General features: G+C 53.2%; 1 protein-coding gene across 1 annotated transcript in view; it reads right to left on the minus strand.

The window, feature by feature from the left end:
* Positions 1 to 8,353: 8,353 nt before the first annotated feature.
* Positions 8,354 to 23,218, minus strand: part of ALKBH3 (alkB homolog 3, alpha-ketoglutarate dependent dioxygenase) — a 30,505-nt gene continuing 15,640 nt past the window's right edge. Inside the window, exons 8-9 of the mRNA XM_054400656.1 lie at positions 10,497 to 10,595; positions 8,354 to 8,431 (exon numbers count right to left, since the gene is read on the minus strand). Of these exons, the coding sequence (XP_054256631.1) occupies positions 8,354 to 8,431; positions 10,497 to 10,595 (177 nt within the window). The remainder of the gene's footprint in view (positions 8,432 to 10,496; positions 10,596 to 23,218) is intronic.

Consider the following 23,218-nt stretch of genomic DNA (forward strand, 5'->3'; position numbering starts at 1 on the left):
ATGCTTTGAGTTGGAAGGTTCCTTTGAAGGTCACCTGCAGTCAGCAGGGACAGCTGCAACTAGAGCAGGTTGCACAGAGCCCCAAACAACCCCACCTGGAATGGTTCCAAGGATAGGGCTTCTATGACCACTCTGAGCAACCTGGGCCAGGGTCTCACCACCCTCAGCATGAAACATTTCTTCCTTCTCTCCAGTCTGATTCTGCCTCTTTTACTTTCAAACCACCACCCCTTGTACTGTCACAACAGGCCCTAGGTTTTGGGTAGAATCAGAGCATCACAGAACTGTCAGGGTTGGAAGGGACCTCAAGGATCACCCAGTTCCAACCCCTCTGCCATGGGCAGGGACACCTGACACCAGAACAGGTTGCTCACAGCCACATCCAGCCTGGCTGCAAAAACCTCCTGCCTGGATCTATCACCTCTGATGTGAAAAGTCTGCTCCAGGTCTTGCTCAAGCCAGCAAAACCTCCTGAGTGATCCCAAGTTCTTGTGTCTCTGGGGAAATCTAAATCAAACAGTGGCAGGCATGCAACATTCCTCTCCTTCCTCCTTATTCTGATTTCAATCCTTCAGTACAGTCCCCACTTTCCTCCTGAAGGCCTCCTGGCTCTCCTGAGATTGGCCTTCCCAGCACAAGCTGCCAAACAGCTGCCAGCTAACCTCTTTTCAAAGGGAGCTTGGAAGAACTCCATGAAGCTTGGAGCACTGCACAGAAGAAGAATGAGGTCCCACATCTGTCAGCTGGCTGAGTGAATGACCCCCTGGGACAGGAGGGTCATCTCCCCAGAGAATCATAGAATGGTCTGGGCTGGAAGGGACCTCCAAAGCTCATCCAAGTCTGACCTCCCTGCAGTCAGCAGGGACAGCCCCAACTAGATCAGGTTGCCCAGGGCCTCATCCAGCCTCACCTTGAATATCTCCAGGGAAGGAGCCTCAACCACCTCCCTGGGCAACCTCTTCCAGTATTCCACCACCCTCATGGTGCAGAACTTGCTCCTCACATCCAATCTCAATCTGCTCTGCTCTAGTTTGAAGCCATTGTCCCTTGTCCTGTCCCTGCAGCCCTTTGCAAACAGTCTCTCTGCAGCCTTCCTGTAGCCCCCTTCAGGTCCTGGCAGAGTGCTCTTAGGTCTGCCTGGAGCCTTCTCTTCTCCAGGCTGAACAACCCCAGCTCCCTCAGCCTGTCCTCACAGCAGAGCTGCTCCAACCCCCTGAGCATTTTCATGGCCTTCTCTGGACCCTCTCCATCAGGTCCATGTCCTTCCTGTGTTGAGGGCTCCAGCCCTGCACACAGCACTGCAGGTGAGGTCTCAGCAGAGCAGAGCAAAGTGTCAGAATCAGCTCTCTGGCTCTGCTGGCAATGCTGCTTTGGATGCAGCCCAGGCTGCCCTTGGCCTTCTGTGCTGCAAGCTCACACTGCCTGCTCCTGGCCAGCTTCTCATCCCCCAGCACCCCCAAGTCCTTTTCCTCAGGGCTGCTTTCTCTCCCCTCCTCCCCCAGTCTGTATTGACAGTGAGGATTGTTCTGGCCCAGGAGCAGAACCCTGCACTTGCTCTTGTTGAACCTCAGGAGGTTCCCCTGGGCACCACCTCTCCAGCCTGTCCAGGTCCCTCTGGATGCCCTCCTGCCCCTCTGGGGTATCAACAGCACCACTCTGAACAACCTGCTCTAGTTGCAGATGTCCCTGCTGAGTGCAGTGGGGTTGGACTGGATGACCCTTAAAGGTCTCTTCCCACCCAAACCAGTCTGGGATTCCAAGGACCAGCACATCTATAGCCACCTGCTACTGAACCCCTCTCTAGAACCCTTCCAAGTCACCCTCAGGCATGTGAAAAAGAGGAGGTGATACCTGCAAGCTCCCAGCAGAAGTTTGGCGCAAGGAGAAGAGGGCAGAGAGCTTCCATTTCAACAACTGGCCCAGGTTGCTATGGAAACCTCCAGGCTGGCAAAGCAGCCTCCTGAAAACAAACTGGCAGGAAGGCAGATTTCAGATCCACTCCCAGAAGATTTATGACCAGAAAAGGCAAAGTGGGTGCTAAATGCTTTCCAGCAAAGTCAATAGCAGCAGCACTCCAGAAGAAGGTGTTATGGATTTCCAGCAGCCATCCCAGCACTCAGGAGAGCAGAATTCCCTATCTTCCCAATGCCAAGGGATGAAAATCCTGGGTTCTTAACCCTTTCCTGGCACCTCTTGTAGCCACAAGTTACTATACATAGTAGGGCAGAGCAAAGAAGGAGAACCTCCCTCAACCTGCTGGTCAGTGTCTTCTCAGTGCATCCCAGAACACCAGTTCCTGGCCATGAGGGCACATTGCTGCCTCATGGTCACAGGCTCCCAGGATGTCAGGGGTTGGAAGGGAACCTCTGGAGATCTTCCAGTCCAAGCCCTCTGCCAGAGCAGGACCAGAGAATCCAGCACAGGTCACACAGGAACACATCCAGACAGGGCTGCAAAGGCTCCAGAGAAGGAGACTCCACAACCTCTCTGGGCAGCCTGTTCCAGGGCTCTGGGACCCTCACAGGGAAGAAGTTCCTCCTCATGCTGAGGTGGAACCTCCTGTGCTGCAGTTTCCATCCATTGCCCCTTGTCCTATCCCAGGATAGGACAGCTCTGCAACTGAGCAGAGCCTGTCCCTGTCCCCTCCCTCCTGACCCCCAGCCCTCAGCTATTGATAGACATTGATCAGATCCCCTCTCAGCCTTCTCCTCTGCAGACTGAACAGCCCCAGGGCTCTCAGCCTCTCCTCCCCAGGCAGTGCTCCAGGCCCTTCAGCATCCTTGCAGCCCTCCCTTGGACTCTCTCCAGCAGATCCCTGTCCCACAACCTCTCTGAGGAAAAAGGAAAAGACCTTCAAGATCATCAAGTCCAACCACCAACCCAACATCACCGTGGCCACCAAACCATGTCCTGAAGTGCCATAGAATAGCAGGAGTTGGAAAGGACCTCCAGAGATCACCTAGTTCAACCCCTTTCCAGAGCAGGGTCACCCAGGGCAGGTCACACAGGAACACATTCAGATGGGTCTTGAAAGTCTCCACAGAAGGAGATTCCACAACCTCTCTGGGCAGCCTGCTCCAGGGCTCCAGCACCCTCACAGCAAGAAAGTTTCTCCTCATGTTGAGGTGGAAACTCCTGAGTTGCAGTTAGTATCCATTGCCTCTTGTCCTGCCACAGGACACCACTGAACAGAGCCTGGTCCCTTCTTCTTGCCCTGCACCCTTCAGGTGTTGATAGACATTAGAAAGAGACCAAGCTCAAGCCTTCTCCAACTCCACCTCTGCACACATCCATTTGGAGGACTGTGACTTCTTGCAGCATTCATTCAGGAAGGGACTGTCTGTCCCCAGGACAGCAATGTCCCTGCACAACAACCTCCTGACGAGGTGTGGGCTGGAATCTCCTCTCCTCACAACCACTTCCTGCTGTCCCAGCAGGCAGGAGGCTGCAACCTGCTGCTCAGTGACTTTTTGTGGGGGTGGGGGAGGGAGGAGGTGGGGGCAGGAAGGAAGGACCTGTGAGTTCCCAGCTGACAAAGAAACTTGACCTCTATGCCAGCTGTTTGCTTTGCACCATGACACCTCAGTGCCTTCTCCTCACTGTCAAACAGGTTTGGAGGCAAGCAGCAGCAGAGTCAACCCACCAGAGAGAGAATCACAGAAGTGTCAGGGTTGGAAGGGACCTCAAGGCTCAGCCAGTTCCAACCCCCCTGCCATGGTGGTCAGGGACACCTCACACTACAGCAGGTTGCTCACAGCCACATCCAGCCTGGCTGCAAAAACCTCCAGGGATGAGGCTTCCACCACCTCCCTGGGCAACCTCTGCCAGTCTCTCACCACCCTCATGGGGAACAACTTCTTCCTCACATCCAATCTGAATCTCCCCACTTCTAGTTGTGCTCCATTCCCCCCAGTCCTATCACTCCCTGACACCCTCAAAAGTCCCTCCCCAGCTTTCTTGGAGCCCCCTTCAGATCCTGGAAGGCCACAAGAAGGTCTCCTGGGAGCCTTTTCTTCTCCAGACTGAACAGCCCCAACTCTCTCAGTCTGTCTGCATAGGAGAGGTGCTCCAGCCCTCTGATCATCCTCCAAGAACTCGGTAGACACCAGCTGCAAGAGGGTATGGCCCCAGGAGAGCTCTGTGGGACACAGCACCTCTCTTTGAAATCATTTGATTGTTGGGCAATCAGCTGCAATGTCCACAGGCTGAGCTTTGGAGAGGGGCAGGAGGGGAGTTCAGAAGTTCTCACAGAATCACAAAATGGTAGAGAGGTTGCAAGAGACCTCTGGAGCTCATCCAGTCCAACCCCCCTGCCAAGGCAGGGTCACCTAGAGAAGGTCACACAGCAACACATCCAGGGGGGCTTTGAATGGCCCCAGAGATGAAGACTCCACAACCTCTCTGGGCAGCCTGCTCCAGGCCTCCAGCACCCTCACAACAAAGAAGTTTCTCCTGTTCAGGTAGAGCCTCCTGGGTTCCAGTTTGTGCCCTTTGCTCCTTGTTCTGTCCCCAGGCACCACTGAAAAGGATCTGGCTCCATCCTCTTACCCCCCACCCTTTAGCCCTTGCTGAGCATTGCTCAGCTCCCCTCTGGGGCTGCTCTTCTCCAGGCTCACCAGCCCCAGGGCTCTCAGCCTTTCCTCCTCACAGAGCTGCTCCAGGCCCCTCAGCAGCTTTGTAACCTCTGCTGGACTCTCTCCAATAGTTCCCTGTCTCCCTTGAACTGGGGAGCCCAGAACTGGATCCAGTCCTCCAAATCTGACCTCACCAGCATAGAGAGGGAGGAGAACCTCCCTTGACCTGCTGACCACACAATTCTTGTTACACTCTTCTAGTCCCCATCTCTTACCCTCTCCTGTACCATGGCCAACATAAAGAAATGCAGCTTGGACCTCAGGAGAAACACCACAAAGAAAACTCCTCTGCCCAATCTCAAGACTTTTGATCCCCACAGGGATCCAAAGGGCTCCACTTCTGATCACCAAGAACATTAAAACATCAAGAACATAGAGCAGGAAGAACTTGGCTGCTCCCACCTGGCCTGCTTTGAGCTAGAACAGAACTCATTTGGATGCCACTTAGCTGCAGTGACAACCCACAGGAGGAGGATTCCCCAACTTAATTCCAGCCAGCAGTCATCAGCTCACTGGTTCCTATAAGCTGCTGAGATGCTACCTATAAGCAAGACAACTTGAAGGCTCCCAGCAAGTCAGCCTAAACCAGGTCCAGGCTGCTGACTGCTCCTCTGAAACACCAGAGATAACCCTCCAAGCCCTGTTCCTCAGTGCCATGCAGACAGGCTGGACAGATGGGCAGGGTCCAACAGGATGGCATTCAACAAGTCCAAGTGCCAGGTGCTGCACTTTGGCCACAACAACCCCAGGCAGTGCTACAGGCTGGGGTCAGAGTGGCTGGAGAGCAGCCAGGCAGAAAGGGCCCTGGGGGTGCTGGTGGACAGCAGCTGAAGAGGAGCCAGCAGTGTGCCCAGGTGGCCAAGAAGGCCAATGGCATCCTGGCCTGCATCAGCAAGAGTGTGGCCAGCAGGAGCAGGGAAGTCATTCTGCCCTGTGCTCAGCTCTGGTTAGACCACACCTTGAGTGCTGTGTCCAGTTCTGGGCTCCTCAGTTTCAAGAAGGACATTGAGATACTGGAATGTGTCCAGAGAAGGGCACCAGGGCTGGGGAGGGGTCTGGAGCACAGCCCTGTGAGGAGAGGCTGAGGGAGCTGGGGGTGTTTAGCCTGCAGAAGAGGAGGCTCAGGGCAGACCTCATTGCTCTCTACAACTGCCTGAAGGGAGGCTGTAGCCAGGTGGGGGTTGGGATCTTCTCCCAGGCAACCAGGGACAGAAGGAGAGGACACAGTCTCAAGCTGTGCCAGGGGAGGTTTAGGCTGGAGGTGAGGAGAAAGTTCTTTCCAGAAAAATTGGCCCTTGGGATGTGCTGCCCAGGGAGGTGGTGGAGTCACCATCCCTGGAGGTGTTCAAAACCAGCTTGGATGTGTCCCTTGGAGCCAGGGTTTAGTTGTCAGGTGTTAGGTGGTAATAGGTTGGACTTGATGATCTCTGAGGTCTTTTCCAACCTGGGTGATTCTGTGATCCAGAGCTGTTGAAGTTGGAAAAGACCTTTCAAGATCACCCAGTCCAACCATTAACCCAACACTAAGCCATGTCCCTCAGCACCACATCTCCATGGCTCTGAAATCCCTCCAGGGATGGGGACTCCACCACTACCCTGGGCAGCCTGGGACAGGCTTTGGCAACCCTTTCAGGGAAGAAATTGTTCCTCATGTCCAATCTAAACCTCCCCTGGGACAACTTGAGGCCATTTCCTATCACCTTAGCTCTTGTTCATTGGGAGAAGAGACCAAAACCCACCTGGCTCCAATCTCCTTTCAGGGAGCTGTAGAGAGCAATGAGGTCTCCTCTCAGCCTCTTCTCCAGACCAAACAGCAGCTCCGTCATCTGCTCCTCACCAGCCCTGTTCTCCAGACCCTTCCCCAGCTTTGTTGCCCTTCTCTGGACCTGCTCCAGCCTCTCAATGTCCTTCTTGCAGTGAGGAGCCCAAAACTGAAGCCAGGATTCAACATGCATTGATCTAGGAGCAGTAGCAGCAGGGTGAGTGTTCCTACACTCAACTGATTTCCATTGTGCTCATAACCTGGGGTCCACATTTTTGGACCTCTTCCTCCTGGATATCAAATTTGGCAGCAGAAGCCTCACTTGCAGAGCTGCTGACATTTGCTTTCTCAATTGAAGTGACTGGGAGCCACAACTTCACTGTGCTGAAAAGAGAAGGGGGGAAAAAAAAGAAAGAATAATTTACTAGCAATTAAATTTATTGAGTCTCTTTGGTGTCTGTTTGCCTGCCTGTGACACCCAGGTGCCACCTCCAGTGCCAAGAAGGATGGAGGTCTTTTTGTTACTTAAATCACTATGTTGGGGGCAAAAGGGGAGGGAAGAGAAGGTGGCCAATTTCTCATTGGAACCTTCTGCTCCAGTCAGAAGATATCTGAAGATTTATTGAGTCTCTTGGGTGTCTGTTTGCCTACCTCTGACACCCAGGTGCCACCTTTAGTGACAAGAAGGATGGAGGTCCTCTTGTTACTTGAATCACTATGTTGGGAGCAAAAGGAGAGGCAAAAGAAGGAGGTCAGTTTCTCACTGGAACCTTCTGCTCCAGTCAGAAGATATCTGAAGATTTACTGAGTCTCTTGGGTGTCTCTTTGCCTGCTTCTGGCATCCAGGTGCCACCTTTAGTGCCAACAAGGCTGGAGGTCTTTTTGTTACTTAAATCACTATGTTGGGGGCAAGAGAAGGTGGCCAATTTCTGCTCCAGTCAGGAGGTATCTGTCTGAGAGCTGTCTCAGATCTCTGTGTTCCTGTAAGACCAATCCCTGTTCCTTGCAGCAGCTTCAAGTGATGTAGTGTCACCTCTCATGGCTGAACACAAAGCTGTGTCCCCACAACACAGGCAGCTTCTGACTGTCACAGGTCTTCACAAGATGGATCCTTTCTCCATGGGATCCATGCCTGGTAGAGCTTCTACTTAATTCTCCTAGGAGGTGCTCTGCTGGAGAGCAGCCCCCTAGAGAAGGACCTGGGGGTGCTGGTGGCCAACAAGTTCTGCATGGGACAGCAATGTGCCCTGGGGGCCAAGAAGGCCAATGGGGTCCTGGGGTGCATTCAGAGGAGTGTGTCCAGCAGAGCCAGGGAGGTTCTCCTCCCCCTCTACTCTGCCCTGCTGAGACCTCACCTGGAATATTGCATCCAGTTCTGGGCTCCCCAGTTCAGGAGGGACAGGGATCTGTTGGAGAGAGTCCAAGGGAGGGCTCCAAAGATGCTGAAGGGCTTGGAGCACTGCCTGGTGAGGAGAGGCTGAGAGCCCTGGGGCTGTTCAGTCTGGAGAGGAGAAGACTGAGAGGGGATCTGATCAATGTCTATCAATAGCTGAGGGGTGAGGGTCAAGAGGGAAGGGACAGGCTCTGCTCACTTATGCCCTGGGATAGGACAAGGGACAATGGATGGAAACTCCAGCACAGGAGGTTCCACCTCAACATGAGGAGGAACTTCTTCCCTGTGAGGGTCCCAGAGCACTGGAGCAGGCTGCCCAGAGAGGTTGTGGAGTCTCCTTCTCTGGAGCCTTTGCAGCCCTGTCTGGATGTGTTCCTGTGTGACCTGTGCTGGATTCTCTGGTCCTGCTCTGGCAGGGGGGTTGGACTGGAAGATCTCCAGAGGTCCCTTCCAACCCCTAACACCCTGTGAGCCTGTGATCCTCCTAGCCACCTGAAGCTCTGGATCTGCTGTAGCTTGACATCCAACAATGCCCCACAAAAGCCTCCTCACTTCCAAATTCCATCAGGTTTCTGGATAAATGATCCTGAAGGTCAAGTTGATTCGGGCAGCTCTTGAGTGGTACTCCTTAGGCACTCGGTGCTAGAAGAGGCATGAGGAAAAAACAAAACAGAAGCAGGAGTTTGTGGCAGGCCAGCAAGCAAAGCACAACAACATTTCCTAGGATGGCTTTTCATGAAGATTTCTTGAGGCAAGAAAAAAAAATCCTGTTCTGACTGCTGAGGGACACTGAAAACAAAAGGGGTCCATCAGACTTCTTGCCCTGCTGGAAAGCAGCTCCACAGAGGAAGACCTTGGAGTGCTGGTGGGCAGCAAGTTCTGCATGGGACAGCAATGTGCCCTTGTGGCCAAGAGAGCCAATGGGATCCTGGGGGCAGCAAGCAAAGTGTGGCCAGCAGGGCTAGGGAGGTTCTGCTCCCCCTCTGCTCTGCCCTGCTGAGACCACAGCTGCAATCCTGTGTCCAGTTCTGGGCTCCCCAGTTCAAGAGAGACAGAGACCTGCTGGAGAGAGTCCAAGGGAGAGGCAGGAGGATGCTTAGGGGACTTGAGCATCTCCCCTGGGAAGAGAGCCTGAGAGCCCTGGGGCTGTTTAGTGTGGAGAAGAGAAGGCTGAGAGGGATCTGATCAATGTCTATCAAGAGCTGAGGGCTGGGGGTCAAGTGGAGGGGGCCAGGCTCTTGTGGGTGGTGCACAGCAATAAGCCAAGGAACAATGGAGACAAACTGGAACAGAGAAGGTTTCAGCTCAACATGAGGAGAAACTTCTTTGGTGTGAGGGTGCCAGAGCCCTGGAGCAGGCTGCCCAGAGAGGTTGTGGAGTTTTCTTCTCTGGAGACTTTCCAGCCCCACCTGGATGCATTCCTGTGCAGACTCCCCTAAGTGATCCTGCTCTGGCAGGGGGGTTGGACTGGATGATCTCTGGAGGTCCCTTCCAACCTCTAGTGTACTCTGATCCTGTGAATAAAGCTGTACCTGGTTTATACTCCAGGTTCCTTGACTGATTTTATGCTGGTCTAAGGTTGATGGCTGGACTTGGTGGTCTTAGAGAGGTCTTTCCCAACCAAAACAATTCTATGATTCTTTCATTTTCCTCTTTTGGCTGCAGCCTTCATTGCTGAACTTTAACACTGGGACATCTGAGCTGACTCCTATGACATCACTTAAAAGAACTTCAGTGTTCTTGTGGTGGCTTGCAAATTCTGAGGCTGAAAACATAAATCCTAGAACCCCAGCATGGTGGGGTTGGAAGAGACCTCTGGAGATCATCCAGACCAATCTCCCTGCTACAGCAGGGCACCCACAGCAGCTTGCCCAGGATCACAATGGCCAGGGGGGGTTGGAATCTCTCCAGACAAGGAGACTCCACAACCTCTCTGGGCAGCCTGCTCCAGGCCTCCCTCACACTCACACCAAAAAAGTTTCTCCTCATGTTCAGATAGAACCTCCTGGGTTCCAGTTTGTGCCATTGTCCCTTGCCCTGTCCCTGGGCACCACTGGACAAGAGTCTGGCCCCAGCCTCTTGTCCCCCACCCTTTATCTCTTGCTGAGCATTGCTCAGCTCCCCTCTGGGGCTGCTCTTCTCCAGGCTCACCAGCCCCAGGGCTCTCAGCCTTTCCTCCTCACAGAGATGCTCCAGGCCCCTCAGCAGCTCTGTAGCTTCCTCTGGACTCTCTCCAGCAGCTCCCTGTCTTTCTTGAACAGGGGAGCCCAGAACTGGACCCTGTATTCCAGAGACAGCCTCACTGGAGCATAGGAGAGGGGGAGGAGAACCTCCCTCAACCTGCTGACCACACTCTTCTTCATGCACCCCAGGACCCCATTGGCCTTCCTGGCCATGAGGTCACACTGCTGGCTCCTGGTGCTCTTGTTGTCCACCAGCACTCCCAGATCCTTCTCTCCAGAGCATTCCCAGCAGGTCTCCCCTCACCTGTACTGCTGCAGGGGATGATTCCTCCCCAGATGCAAGACTCTACACTTGCCCTGGTTGAACTTCATGAGGTTCCCTCTGCCCAACTCTGCACTTGTTCTAAGTCAATGCAGTAGGACACAATTGTCACTGGAAGTAAAATGTGCCAGGAAGCACCTGGTAGATCCTTAGGTAACTGCACTGCAAGCAAAGCACAACAATGGTGTCACAGAGTCCTTACCTGCCAGTCCTCCTGGGTAGCTCCTTCCATCATCAGCAGAGTGCCATGATCCAGGGGGATTCTCAGTCTTTCCACAAATCTATAATCTCCATTCTCCTCCTAAAAAAGGAACGTTAGACACTGAAGAAGGAGCTAGGTGCATGGAGGCTACAAAGCTGCTGAGGGGTCTGGAGCATCTCTGTGAAGAGGAAAGGCTGAGAGCCCTGAGTTCTCCTCCCCCTCTACTCCATGCAAATGAGGTCACATTTGGAGGACTGGATCCAGTTCTGGGCTCCCCAGTTCAAGGGAAACAGAACTACTGGAGAGAGTCCAGCAGAGGCTACAAAGCTGCTGAGGGGCCTGGAGCAGCTCTGTGAGGAGGAAAGGCTGAGAGCCCTGGGGCTGGTGAGCCTGGAGAAGAGCAGCCCCAGAGGGGAGCTGAGCAATGCTCAGCAAGAGCTAAAGGGTGGGGGGCAAGAGGCTGGGGCCAGACTCTGCTCAGTGGTGCCCAGTAACAGGACAAGGGGCAGTGGACACAAACTGGAACCCAGGAGGCTCTACCTGAACAGGAAGAGAAACTTCTTTGTTGTGAGGGTGCTGGAGGCCTGGAGCAGGCTGCCCAGAGAGGTTGTGGAGTCTTCATCTCTGGGGTCATTCAACCCCTCCTGGATGTGTTGCTGTGTGACCTTATCTAGGTGACCCTGCCTTGGCAGGGGGGTTGGACTGGATGAGCTCCAGAGGTCTCTTGCAACCTCTCTACCATTCTGTGAGAGCTTTTGAACTCCCCTCCTACTTCCCTCCAAAGCTCAGCCTGTGGACATTGCAGGTGATTGTGCCCAGGGACAGGCCAAGGGGCAATGAGCACAAAGTGGAACTCAGAAGGTTCCATCTGAAAACATGAGGAGAAACTTCTCTGCTGTGAGGGTGCTGGAGCAGGCTGGCCAGAGAGGTTGTGGAGTCTCCTTATCTGCAGAGATTCCAACCCCCCTGGCATTTGTGATCCTGGGCAAGCTGCTGTGGGTGCCCTGCTTTAGCAGGAAGGGTTGGACTGGATGATCTCCAGAGGTCCCTTCTAACCACTACCATGCTGGGATTCTGTGCCTCAACATCACAGTGTGGCAGAACCACAGCTCTGGAAGGCTGCTGGTGCAGCTGGGGACACCTGAGGGTTAAGTAATCACAGGGGCAGTGATGAGTTAAAGCTGAGGAAACCTCTGGAAGCAAGAAGAGCTGAAGGCACTCAGAATCACCTCTCCTATCTCTTTTTTGGAAGGAGAACAGGAAAGATCCTTTAAGCTTCTAGAACTACCAACTGTTTCTGTTGTGCTGTTACAAGACAGGTGAAGGGCAAAAACGTTGTCTCAAACCAGAGGAAATGAAGGCAAAACAGTCAAAAAAGGAGGATTAACAAACATGCCAGCTGATGAAAAGCAGAGAAAGAGCAGTGCAGGGCTGTTTGCTGTTCCACAGGATGACATCATTTCACTCTCTGCATGGCCAACAGTGGGCTGCTGCTTTTTCTCCCTTGTTCATGTTGATTCAAGAAAAACAAAAACAAAAAAAACCCCACTAAAACCATGTGGTTCACAGGAATAAGCCAAGGAACAATGGAGACAAACTTGACCAGAGAAGGTTTCAGCTCAACAGGAGGAGAAACTTCTTTGGTGTGAGGGTGCCAGAGCCCTGGAGCAGGCTGCCCAAAGAGGTTGTGGAGTCTCCTTCTCTGGACACATTCCAAACTCATCTGGATGCATTCCTGTGCAGACTGCCCTGGGTGCTCCTGCTCTGGCAGGGGGGTTGGACTGGATGATCTCTGGAGGTCCCTTCCAACCTCTGATACTGTGAAAAGTCCCTCTGCAGCCTTCCTGTAGGATCCCTTCAGCTATTGGAAGGCAGCTCTGAGGTCCCCTGGAGTCTTCTCATCTCCAGGCTGAACACCCCCAGCTCCCTCTGCCTGTCCTCACAACAGAGCTGCTCCAGCCCTTGGATCACCTTTGTGGCCTCCTCTGGACTCTCTCCTTCAGCTCTGTGTCCTTCCAATGCTGGGGACACCAGAACTGGAGGTCTCAGCAGAGCAGAGTCAAGAGGCAGAATTCCCTCTCTTTCCCTGCTGGCTGCACTCCTCTGGCTGCAACCCAGCACACAGCTGCCTGCTGGACAGCCTGCTCCAGGCCTTCAGCACCCTCACAGCAAAGAAGTTTCTCCTCATGTTCAGGTGAAACCTCCTGGGTTCCAGTTTGTGCCTGTTACTCTTTGTCCTGATGCTAGAGACCACTGAGAAGAGTCTGGTTCTATCCCTGGACACCAGTGAGAAGAGGCTGTCCCCAATGCTCCTAACCATCTCCTTTACAGGCAAATGATGCAAAATTCTTTTGCAAGGCTGAAGTCAGCAACCCTGATGGAGGATGATGGCTTCTGGTCTTCTGCTTTACCTAGCACCAAGAGAATTATCCTTACAAAACTCCTCATCTGCTACTTTTCACCCTTCCATCCTGCTTTCAGTCCTCTCTGGAGGTGTTCAAGGCCAGGTTGGATGGGGCCTTGAGCAGCCTGCTCTAGAGTGAGGTGTCCCTGCCCATGGTGGGGGGTTGGAACTGGATGATCTTTAAGGTCCCTTCCAACCCAAACCACTCTGTGATTCTCCTCCTGTGTTTTCACCTGTTTATCCTCACTCTCTCTCTGATGAACTCCTCATGGCAGCCCTTTATGGCTTCAGGAAGAAGCAATGTGAGTTCTACCTCCCTTTCCTCACCCACCTACAGAGGACAATCTTTAAACTCCCTCTGGCTTTCTGCAGCTGACCCTGCAAAGTGAGGCAGCTCCAAAGCACTCTCCCCTTCCTCTCTGGCTTGGCTACAGCTGCCCAAGTCCTGCCTGTACCAGTGGACAACACCCTCCAGCTCTGCAGCCTGCTTGCTGCCAATCCAGAAGCTGAATCCTCTCCCATCCTGACCCAAGCCTCTGTTTCTGCTGTGCTCCCTCTATTCCCACGTTCCTCTTTGAGGAGGCCTGTCAGGACACCAAGGGATGAGAGCTTTCTGCTCTTTTCCAAAGCACTGGGAGTTCTGTGACTCAAGGACAGAAGAAAAGCATCCTGTTTTTGTGTTTCAGCTGAAGGACAGATCTGAGAACACCATGAACACCCTGCTATTATCTAACACACACGTGCAGCTCCCTCCCTTCCCCAGCAGCCCTTGGTTTCCTTGGTTACCCATGGAAGAAGAGCAACCTGACAGCTGCATTCCTGCCTCCTTCCACAGCTCCACAGCACTTTGGCACAACTGCACTCAACCAGTTCCTTGGGACACCACAACTCCCATTTTCAATCAAGAGTAAGAAGGAAGAAGCAGGGAACTACAGGCCAGGCAGTCTCACCTCTGTGCCCAGTCAGATCATGGAGCAGATCCTCCTGAAGGCACTACTGAGACAGAAGAACAGTGAAGAGGTGATTTGGTACAGTCAGCATGGCTTCACCAAGGGCAAATCCTGCCTGACAAACCTGGTGGCCTTCTATGACAAGGTCACAACATTAATAGATGAGGGGAGAGCAACTGATGTCATTTACCTGGAGCTGAGGAAAACCTTTGACACTGTCCCACACCACATCCTGGTCTCCAAACTGCTGCCTTCTGGGTTTGATGGATGGACCACAGGATGGATAAAGAACTGGCTTGATGACTGCACCCAAAGAGTGGCTGTCAATGGCTCCATGTCCCAGTGGAGGCCAGGGACAAGTGGAGTCCCTCAGGGATCAGTCCTGGGACCAGGCTTGTTCAACAGCTTTGTTGGTGCCATGGACAGTGGCATTGAGTGCACCCTCAGCAGGTTTGCTGATGACACCAAGCTGTGTGGTGCAGCAGACAGCTGGAGGGAAGGGATCCATCCAGAGGGACCTGGACAGGCTGCAGAGCTGGGCACAAGACAACCTCAGGAGGATCAACAAGGCCAAGGGCAAGGTCCTGCAGCTGGGTCAGGGCAATCCCAAGTACTGATATAGGCTGGGCAGGGACTGGCTGGAGAGCAGCCCTGAAGAAAAGGCCTTGGGGGTGCTGGTGGAGGAGAAGCTCACCAGGAGCCAGCAGTGAGCACTTGCAGCCCAGAGAGCCAAGCAGAGCCTGGGCTGCAGCAAGAGAAGTGTGGCCAGCAGGGCCAGGGAGGGGATTCTCCCCCTCTGCTCCACTCTGCTCAGACCACACCTGGAGCTCTGGGTCCAGTTCTGGAGCCTCTGTTCCAGGAAGGATCTGGAGGTGCTGGAAGGTGTCCAGAGAAGGGCCATGAGGATGAGCAGAGGGCTGGAGCTGCTCTGCTCTGGAGACAGACTGAGAGAGTTGGGGTTGTGCAGTCTGGAGAGGAGAAGGCTCCCAGGAGACCTTCTTGTGGCCTTCCAGGATCTGAAGGGGGCTCCAAGAAAGCTGGGGAGGGACTTCTGAGGGTGTCAGGGAGTGACAGGACTTGGGGGGAAATGGAATAAAGCTGGAAGTGGAGAGATTCAGGCTGGATGTGAGGAAGAAGTTGTTCCCCATGAGGGTGGTGAGAGCCTGGAATGGGTTGTCCAGGAAAGTGGTTGAGGCCCCATCCCTGGAGGTGTTTAAGGCCAGGCTGGATGAGGCTCTGGCCAGCCTGATCTAGTGTGAGGTGTCCCTGCCCATGGCAGGGGGGTTGGAACTGGATGATCCTTGTGGTCCCTTCCAATCCTGACTGATTCTATGGTTCTATGACACCCAGGCCTCTGCTATACAACATCTCACAGTGGTCCATTCCCCAGTGGTGCTCCTCAGGGCTCAGTGCTGGGGCCCAGGACTCTTTAATGTCTTCCATCAATGATCAGGAGAAGGGGATCAAGGCATCCTCGAGAAGTTTGCAGATGACACTAAGCTGGGTGGCAGTGTTGATCTGATGGAGGCTCTAGAGTGACCTGGACAGGCTGAATCCATGGGCTGAGGCCAACGGGATGAGGTTCAACAAGGCCAAGTGTCAAGTGATGCACTTGGGTCACAACAACCCCATGAAGGCTCCAGGCTTGGGGCAGAGTGGCTGGAAACTGCCCAGAGGAACAGGACCTGGGGGTGCTGGTCAACAGCTGGGTGAAGATGAGCCAGCAGTGTGCCCAGGTGGCCAAGAAGGCCACCATCAGCCTGGCCTGGATCAGCAAGAGTGTGGCCAACAGGACCAGGACAGGGACTGTCCTCCTGTACTCAGCACTGGTGGGGCCACACCTCAAACACTGGGATCAGTTTTGGGGCCCTCACTCCAAGAAGGACATTGAGAGGCTGGAGCAGGTCCAGAGAAGGGCAACCAAGCTGGGGAAGGGTCTGGAGAACAGGGCTGGGGAGGAGCAGCTGAGGGACCTGGGGGTGTTCAGACTGCAGAAGAGGAGGCTGAGGAGAGACCTTCTGGCACTTTACAACTGCCTGAAAGGAGGTTGGAGCCAGGTGGGTTTTGATCTCTTCTCCCAAGGAACAAGTGATAGGACAAGAAGAAACAGCCTCAAGTTCACCAGGGGAGGTTTAGATTGGACATGAAGAACAATTTCTTCCCTGAAAGGGTTGCCAAGGCCTGGCCCAGGCTGCCCAGGGCAGTGGTGGAGTCCCCATCCCTGGAGGGGTTTCAAAGCTGTGGAGAGGTGGTGCTGAGGGCCATGGCTCAGTGGTGAGCTGGCACTGCTGGGTTAAGGGTTGGACACAAGCCTAAGCAACCCTGTGACTCCACACTCAGCTTCCAGAAAGACCTCAGCAGGCAGCCTGGTGCTGTCCTCCTGAGTTCAGCAGTGCCAAACAACAGGGACAGTGATAGTGAGACTCTGCCAGGAAGAGCCTTCTGACCAAGTGACATGGAACCATCCAACCTGAGAGGGAGAACATCTTGTAGGAGAGGGACAGGGGCCCTGGGGCTGTGCAGGGACCAGGAGGAGGCCATGGTGCTGTGGTGGTGACTTGCTGCAGGCAAGCACAAGAAGTCTTGTTGACTAAACTGATTGAATTCCCTGTGTGAGTTGTGTGTGAATCACATCTCCAGCTCCTGGTTTTCAATGTGGGCAGCAGCTACAAGCACAGAGAGGAGGAGGAGGAGGCAAGGAAAAGCTGAAGTGATTCACAGCCACTGGAAGCAGGAAATGAAAGAAACCAGATCAGTGTAGACTTCAAACGGCCAAAGCAGGGACCCAAACAAAAACCCCAGGAACCATTCAATGCCAATGTCCAAAGAAACAGCAACTGCAGAGGTTTAGCAGCAAGCAAGCAAGCTTGGAAACAACAACTCCAGCAGGGCAAAGTAAAGCATTCCCTGCCCTCCTGTTAACTGCCATGGAAATTCTCCTTAATTCCAGTGGGGAATTTATTCCTGAAATGTCTTTTGTAGGGTTGGTTTTTTTGTTGTTTGTTTGTTTTTTTCTTCCCCCCCAGCATTGGACTGAGATCTGAAGTGAGAAACATTCCCAAATTCCTACCAATGTCAAAATCCACACAAACAGGCATCCACAAAACCTCTCCTATGAGGACAGACTGAGAGAGTTGGAGCTGTTCAGTCTGGAGAAGAGAAGGCTCCCAGGAGACCTTCTTGTAGCCTTCCAGGATCTGAAAGGGCCTACAAAAAAGCTGGGGAGGGACTTTTTAGGATCTCAGGTAGTGACAGGACAGCTGGAAGTGGGGAGATTCAGGCTGTATGTGAGGAAGAAGTTCTTCCCCATGAGAGTGGTGAGTTGTCCAGGGAGGTGGTTGAGGCCCCATCCCTGGAGGTGTTTAAGGCCAGGCTGGATGAGGCTCTGGCCAGCCTGCTGTAGTGTGAGGTGTCCCTGCCCATGGCAGGGGGGTTGGAACTGGCTGATCCTTGTGGTCCCTTCCAGCCCTGACTGACTCTATGATTCTAAAACCCTCAACCAACTCAAGGCATTGAGCTTTTACTGCTCTGCTTTGCAGCTCACAGAACCACAGAATGGTAGAGGCTGGAAGGGACCTCTGGAGAGCATCCAGTCCAACCCCCCCTGCCAGAGCAGGAACACTTAGGGCAGGTCACACAGCAACACATCCAGGTGGGTTTGGAAAGACTCCAGAGAAGGAGACTCCACAGTTCAGGATATACTATGGGAAATATTTATACTGACATGACCTGAAGGCTCTGATCTTGGGCTCTAGCAACAAGCTGTGACCTGACTCATGGCCCCCAGTTTTGTACCCAGGACATGGTCACATACAACCAGCTGCTTCAGGGTGTCCTTCCAGCACCACTTATCCACAGGGAACCTTCTACCACAGTGTTTCTCATGTTGTCTTTTCATTGACAAGTTCATTATGGCCCAGCAATGTGCCAAGAGTCTCCTGGGGGGGTATGGAGAAAAGTGTGGCCAGCAGGTCAAACGGAGGCTCTGCTCCCCCTCTACTCTATTCTACTCTAGTGAAGTCACATCTGGAGGATTGGGGCCACTTCTGGTCTCCCCAGTTCAAGAGAGATGGAGAACTACTGGAGAGAGTCCAGCAGAGGCTACAAAGCTGCTGAGGGGCCTGGAGCAGCTCTGTGAGGAGGAAAGGCTGAGAGCCCTGGGGCTGGTGAGCCTGGAGAAGAGCAGCCCCAGAGGGGAGCTGAGCAATGCTCAGCAAGAGATAAAGGACCTGTGGGGGGCAAGAGGCTGGGGCCAGACTCTTGTCAGTGGTGCCCAGAGACAGGACAAGGAGCAATAGGTACAAACTGGAACCCAGGAGGTTCCATCTAAACAGAAGGAAAAATCTCTTTGTTGTGAGGGTGCTGGAGCCCTGAAGCAAGCTCAGAGAGGTTGTGGAGTCTCCTTGTCTGCAGAGATTCCAACCCCCCCTGGCCATTATGATCCTGGGCAAGCTGCTGTGGGTGCCCTGCTTTAACAGGAAGGGTTGGACTGGGTGATCTCCAGAGGTCCCTTCCAATCCACACCATGCTGGGATCCTCTCTTTCCATCTTTCATCTCAAAATACTTAAAAAGGGAAACAAAGGTCTTTGAAACTCTAGACTCAAAATTATTCAACGTTGGCCCTCGAAGATGCTTAACTTTGGGAAGAAAATTTCCTCCTCCTTGAAGGTTAAACTCTGGGACAAACCAATCCTCTGAAACTGGCAGATGAGGGTGAGCCTGACAGCCTGTAAAGACTGTTGATCTGAATCCCCTTTCTCCCTGGGCTACCTTCCTCTCTTCCTCTACCCTGCCTGTCATCAAAGCCATGGTCCAACTTCAACCATCTCTGCTCAACCTCACCTTTCTGTTGAGGCAAAAGAGAAGCCTGCAGTACAACAGAAAGTGAAAACTCTTTGGGTGGTACAGCCTGGAAGGTTGTCATTTCCATCAGGGCCTCCTGCAACTCCCACTTGGCAAAGCATCTGCTGTCAAAGGATGCTCTCAGACAATTCATAGAATAGTCCAGGCCAGAAGGGACCTCCAAAGCTCATCCATTCTGACCTCTCCACAGTCAGCAGGTACATCCCCAACTACATCAGGCTGCCCAGGACATTGTTGAGCCTCACCTTGAGTATCTCCAGGGAAGGAGCCTCAACCACCTCCCTGGGCAACCTCTTCCAGTGTTCCAGCACCCTCATGGTGCAGAACTTGTTCCTCACATCCACTCTCAATCTGCTCTGCTCTAGTTTGAAGCCATTGGCCCTTGTCCTGTCCCTGCAGCCCTTTGCAAACAGTCTCTCTGCAGCCTTCTTGTAGCCCCCTTCAGGTCCTGGCAGGCTGCTCTTAGGTCTGCCTGGAGCCTTCTCTTCTGCAGGCTGAACACCCCCAGCTCCCTCAGCCTGGCCTCACAGCAGAGCTGCTCCAACCCCCTGATCACTTTCTTGCCCTCCTCTGGACCCTCTCCATCAGGTCCATGTCCTTCCTGTGTTGAGGGCTCCAGCCCTGCACACAGCACTGCAGGTGAGGTCTCAGCAGAGCAGAGCAAAGTGTCAGAATCAGCTCTCTGGCTCTGCTGGCAATGCTGCTTTGGATGCAGCCCAGGCTGCCCTTGGCCTTCTGTGCTGCAAGCTCACACTGCCTGCTCCTGGCCAGCTTCTCATCCCCAGCACCCCCAAGTCCTTTTCCTCAGGGCTGCTTTCTCTCCCCTCCTCCCCCAGTCTGTATTGACAGTGAGGATTGTTCCAGCCCAGCTGCAGAACCCTGCACTTGCTCTTGTTGAAGCTCCTGACTGCAGTCTTTGGGGCCACTCAGAGCACACCTAATGAGTGCCATGAGGTCCCTCAGGCACAGGATGCAGTTAAAGGCAAGGCATTCACTCAGAGATGACTCTGCACATGGAGCTCACACCTCAAGAACAGGGATTTCATGCTTGCTTGGTAAGCAGCAAGACTCAGCTAGGCAGAAATAGCAGGACAGAAAAACATAATAAAAACTGAGGAGAGTTGGAGGGATGCAGCTAGAGAAAATCATCCCTCTCAGGAGGATCAAAGCAGGAGGCCAGCTATGAATGGCATAGGCTGAATTTCCCCCTTGGCTCAGAGTGGGTGTCTTGGAAAAGAGAAAAAGAGAACAAGGGAACTGGGCTTGATTTTTAAGGGGGAAACTGCAAAGCAGACACTGAAAGCTGAGTGCTTTGGATTGGAGCCCCTCAGAGGATTACAGCCCTGGCCTGCATGGCCTGTAGGACTCTGGGGTTGAAGTGCTCTGTAGGAGGAGTTGGGTGGTGCAGTCCCATCTCAGGAGGTTTAATTTTAGAATCACAGAATTGTCAGGGTTGGAAGGGACCTCAAGGTTCAGCCAGTTCCAACCCCCCTGCCATGGCCAGGGACACCTCACACTACAGCAGGTTGCTCACAGCCACATCCAGCCTGGCTGCAAAAACCTCCAGGGATGAGGCTTCCACCACCTCCCTGGGCAACCTCTGCCAGTCTCTCACCACCCTCATGGGGAACAACTTCTTCCTGACATCCAATCTGAATCTCCCCACTTCTTTTTGGGTAGATCCTAATATCCATCTATTTAGATAGATATTGTCCCCATCCTGTCCTCTCTGACAATCCCCTCCACAGGAGCACAAGGACCTCTAGAACTGAATCCAAGCACCATTTACAGCTTCCCAGAGGAATCAGCTTCTCAGGTGACATATTGTCACCATCAGAGCACCAAAGACACTTACTCATGTTCTGCCCTCTGACACAAGGCACTGGTTGGGTGAGCTCATGCTCAGGGAGCAGCATTAGAATCACTTCAGAAGCTCAGGAATTCAGGACTGCTGAAAACCACAAATGGTTTGGTTGTCCTCTGGTTGCATTTCTGCCCTTTGCTGGTCACCACTAGGTGAGCCAAGGTGACAGTTGTTGGATTTGATCATCTTAAAGGTCACTTCCAACCCAAATGAATCTCTTGACTCTCGCTGGGCAGACTCCAGGAGTCAGCAGACACTTTGCCAACAGGCTGGCAATTCTTGCCACTGCTTTCTGCAGTTCTTACTCAGATTTAGGTTGGATGTTAGGAACAAGTTCTACACCAGGAGGGTGGTGGAACACTGCAACAGGTTTCCCAGTGAGGTGTTTGAGACCCCATCCCTGGAAATATTCAAGGTGAGGCTTGAGAAGGCTCTCATCTAATGGAGGATGTCCCTGCTCACTGCAGAGGGGTTGGACTGGATGAGCTTTCAAGATCCCTTCCCTCCCAACTGTTCAATAATTCTAGGAATTAAGCAGCAGCAGCAGCACAAGCAGACAGTAGACTTCTTCTCAAGGTTCTCCAAGACCACATGAGCAGGAAAGACAACTGAGGCAGGACACCCCAAAATGGGGCCTGTACTCTCAAAACAGGACTTGTACACTCTACTCTACACCTGGAGCACTATGTCCAGTTCTGGAAGCCTCTGTTCCAGGAAGGATCTGGAGGTGCTGGAAGGTGTCCAGAGAAGGGCCATGAGGATGAGCAGAGGGCTGGAGCTGCTCTGCTCTGGAGACAGACTGAGAGAGTTGGGGTTGTGCAGTCTGGAGAAGAGAAGGCTCCCAGGAGACCTTCTTGTGGCCTTCCAGGATCTGAAGGGGGCTACAGGAAAGCTGGGGAGGGACTTTTGAGGGTGTCAGGGAGTGACAGACTGGGGGAAATGGAGCAAAACTAGAAGTGGGGAGATTCAGATTGGATGTTAGGAAGAAGTTGTTCCCCATGAGGGTGGTGAGACACTGGAACAGGTTGCCCAGGGAGGTGGTTGAGGCCCCATCCCTGAAGGTGTTTAAGGCCAGGCTGGATGAGGCTGTGGCCAGCCTGCTCTAGTGTGAGGTAGGGTTGGAACTAGATGATCCTTGTGGTCCCTTCCAACCCTGACTGATTCTATGATTCTAAGATAGGAATGTGTGACTCCTTCTAAGGGGGCTAAAGGACATTGAGATACTTGAATGTGTCCAGAGAAGGGCAGCAAGGCTGGGGAGGGGTCTGGAGCACAGCCCTGTGAGGAGAGGCTGAGGGAGCTGGGGGTGTTTAGCCTGGAGAAGAGGAGGCTCATGGCAGACCTCATCGCTCTCTACAACTACCTGAAGGGAGGTTGTAGCCAGGTGGGGGTTGGGCTCTTCTCCCAAGCAAGCAGGGAGAGAAGGAGAGGACACAGTCTCAAGCTGTGCGAGGGGAGGTTTAGGCTGGAGGTGAGGAGAACTTCCCAGAAAGAGTAATTGGCCATTGGGATGTGGTCCTTGGAGCCATGGTTTAGTTGTCAGGAGGTGTTAGGTATTAGCTAACAGGTTGGACTTGATGATCTCTGAGGTCTTTCCCTACCTGGTTGATTCTGCTAGTGTGTAAATAGGAAGTGCAAGGCTGAAGCTGCAAAGGCAGCATTTCCAAGCACAGCATTCTCCCTAGGAAGAGCATTCCCTACTGCATCACCACCCAGTTTCTGACAGCACCTTCCACACACACCTCCTTATCAAAGAGCTCCTTCAGGCTGGGAAGTAGGATACAACAGTTTGGTGTCTAATGGAAGAAGAAATGAGCTCCTTCCCTATTGTTTGCTGCCCCTCCACCTGAACACACACACCCAAGTCAAAAGGCAAACCTTGGGAAGAAGATCTTCACCTACAAGAGCAGACAGAGCTACTCTTCACCCCAAAGTGTTCCACAAAGTCTGGCTGAGGGGAAGGAAAATGAATTAACTCTTTGGTTCATTTACACAGTGAATGTTCTCCTTCACAATCACTGATGTCACTGGGACAAGTCTTGTGCTCAGTTCTGGGCTTCCCAGTTGAAGAGAGACAGAGAGCTACTGGAGAAGCTACAGAGATCCTGAGGTGCCTGGAGCATCTGTGTGAGGAGGAAAGGCTGAGAGGCCTGGAGCTCTTCAGCCTGGAGAAGAACAACCTGAGAGGGGATCTGATCAGTTCTGTGATCCTATTTTAGCAGGAGGGTTAGATTGGACTTCAGAGATCCCTTCCAACCCCTACTCTGGTATTCTGTGGCTTAAATAAGAGGAAAGGCCCTCACTTGGACACAAGAATGCCCAGGCTGCAGTTTCCTTGCAGCACCACACTGGTGTATGTTATGTTGAGGGGAGACCACCTCGCTAGCTACAGCTTCCCGAAAGGAGGTTGCAGTGAGGTGGAGGTTGGTCTCTTCTCCCTAGCATCAGGTGATGGACTTAGAGGAAATGGCCTGAAATTGTGCCAGGGGAGGGTTAGGTTGGAGATTAGGAACAATTTCTTGGCTGCAAGAATGGTCAGGGATTGGAACAGGCTGCCCAGGGAGGTGGTGGAGTCCCCATCCCTGGAGGTGTTCAGGAAACCTGTGGGCATGGCACTGTGGGGCAAGGCTTGATGGCCAT

Source organism: Indicator indicator, chromosome 4 (genome assembly GCF_027791375.1).
Source record: "Indicator indicator isolate 239-I01 chromosome 4, UM_Iind_1.1, whole genome shotgun sequence".
In the NCBI taxonomy this organism is placed as follows: Eukaryota; Metazoa; Chordata; class Aves; order Piciformes; family Indicatoridae; genus Indicator; species Indicator indicator.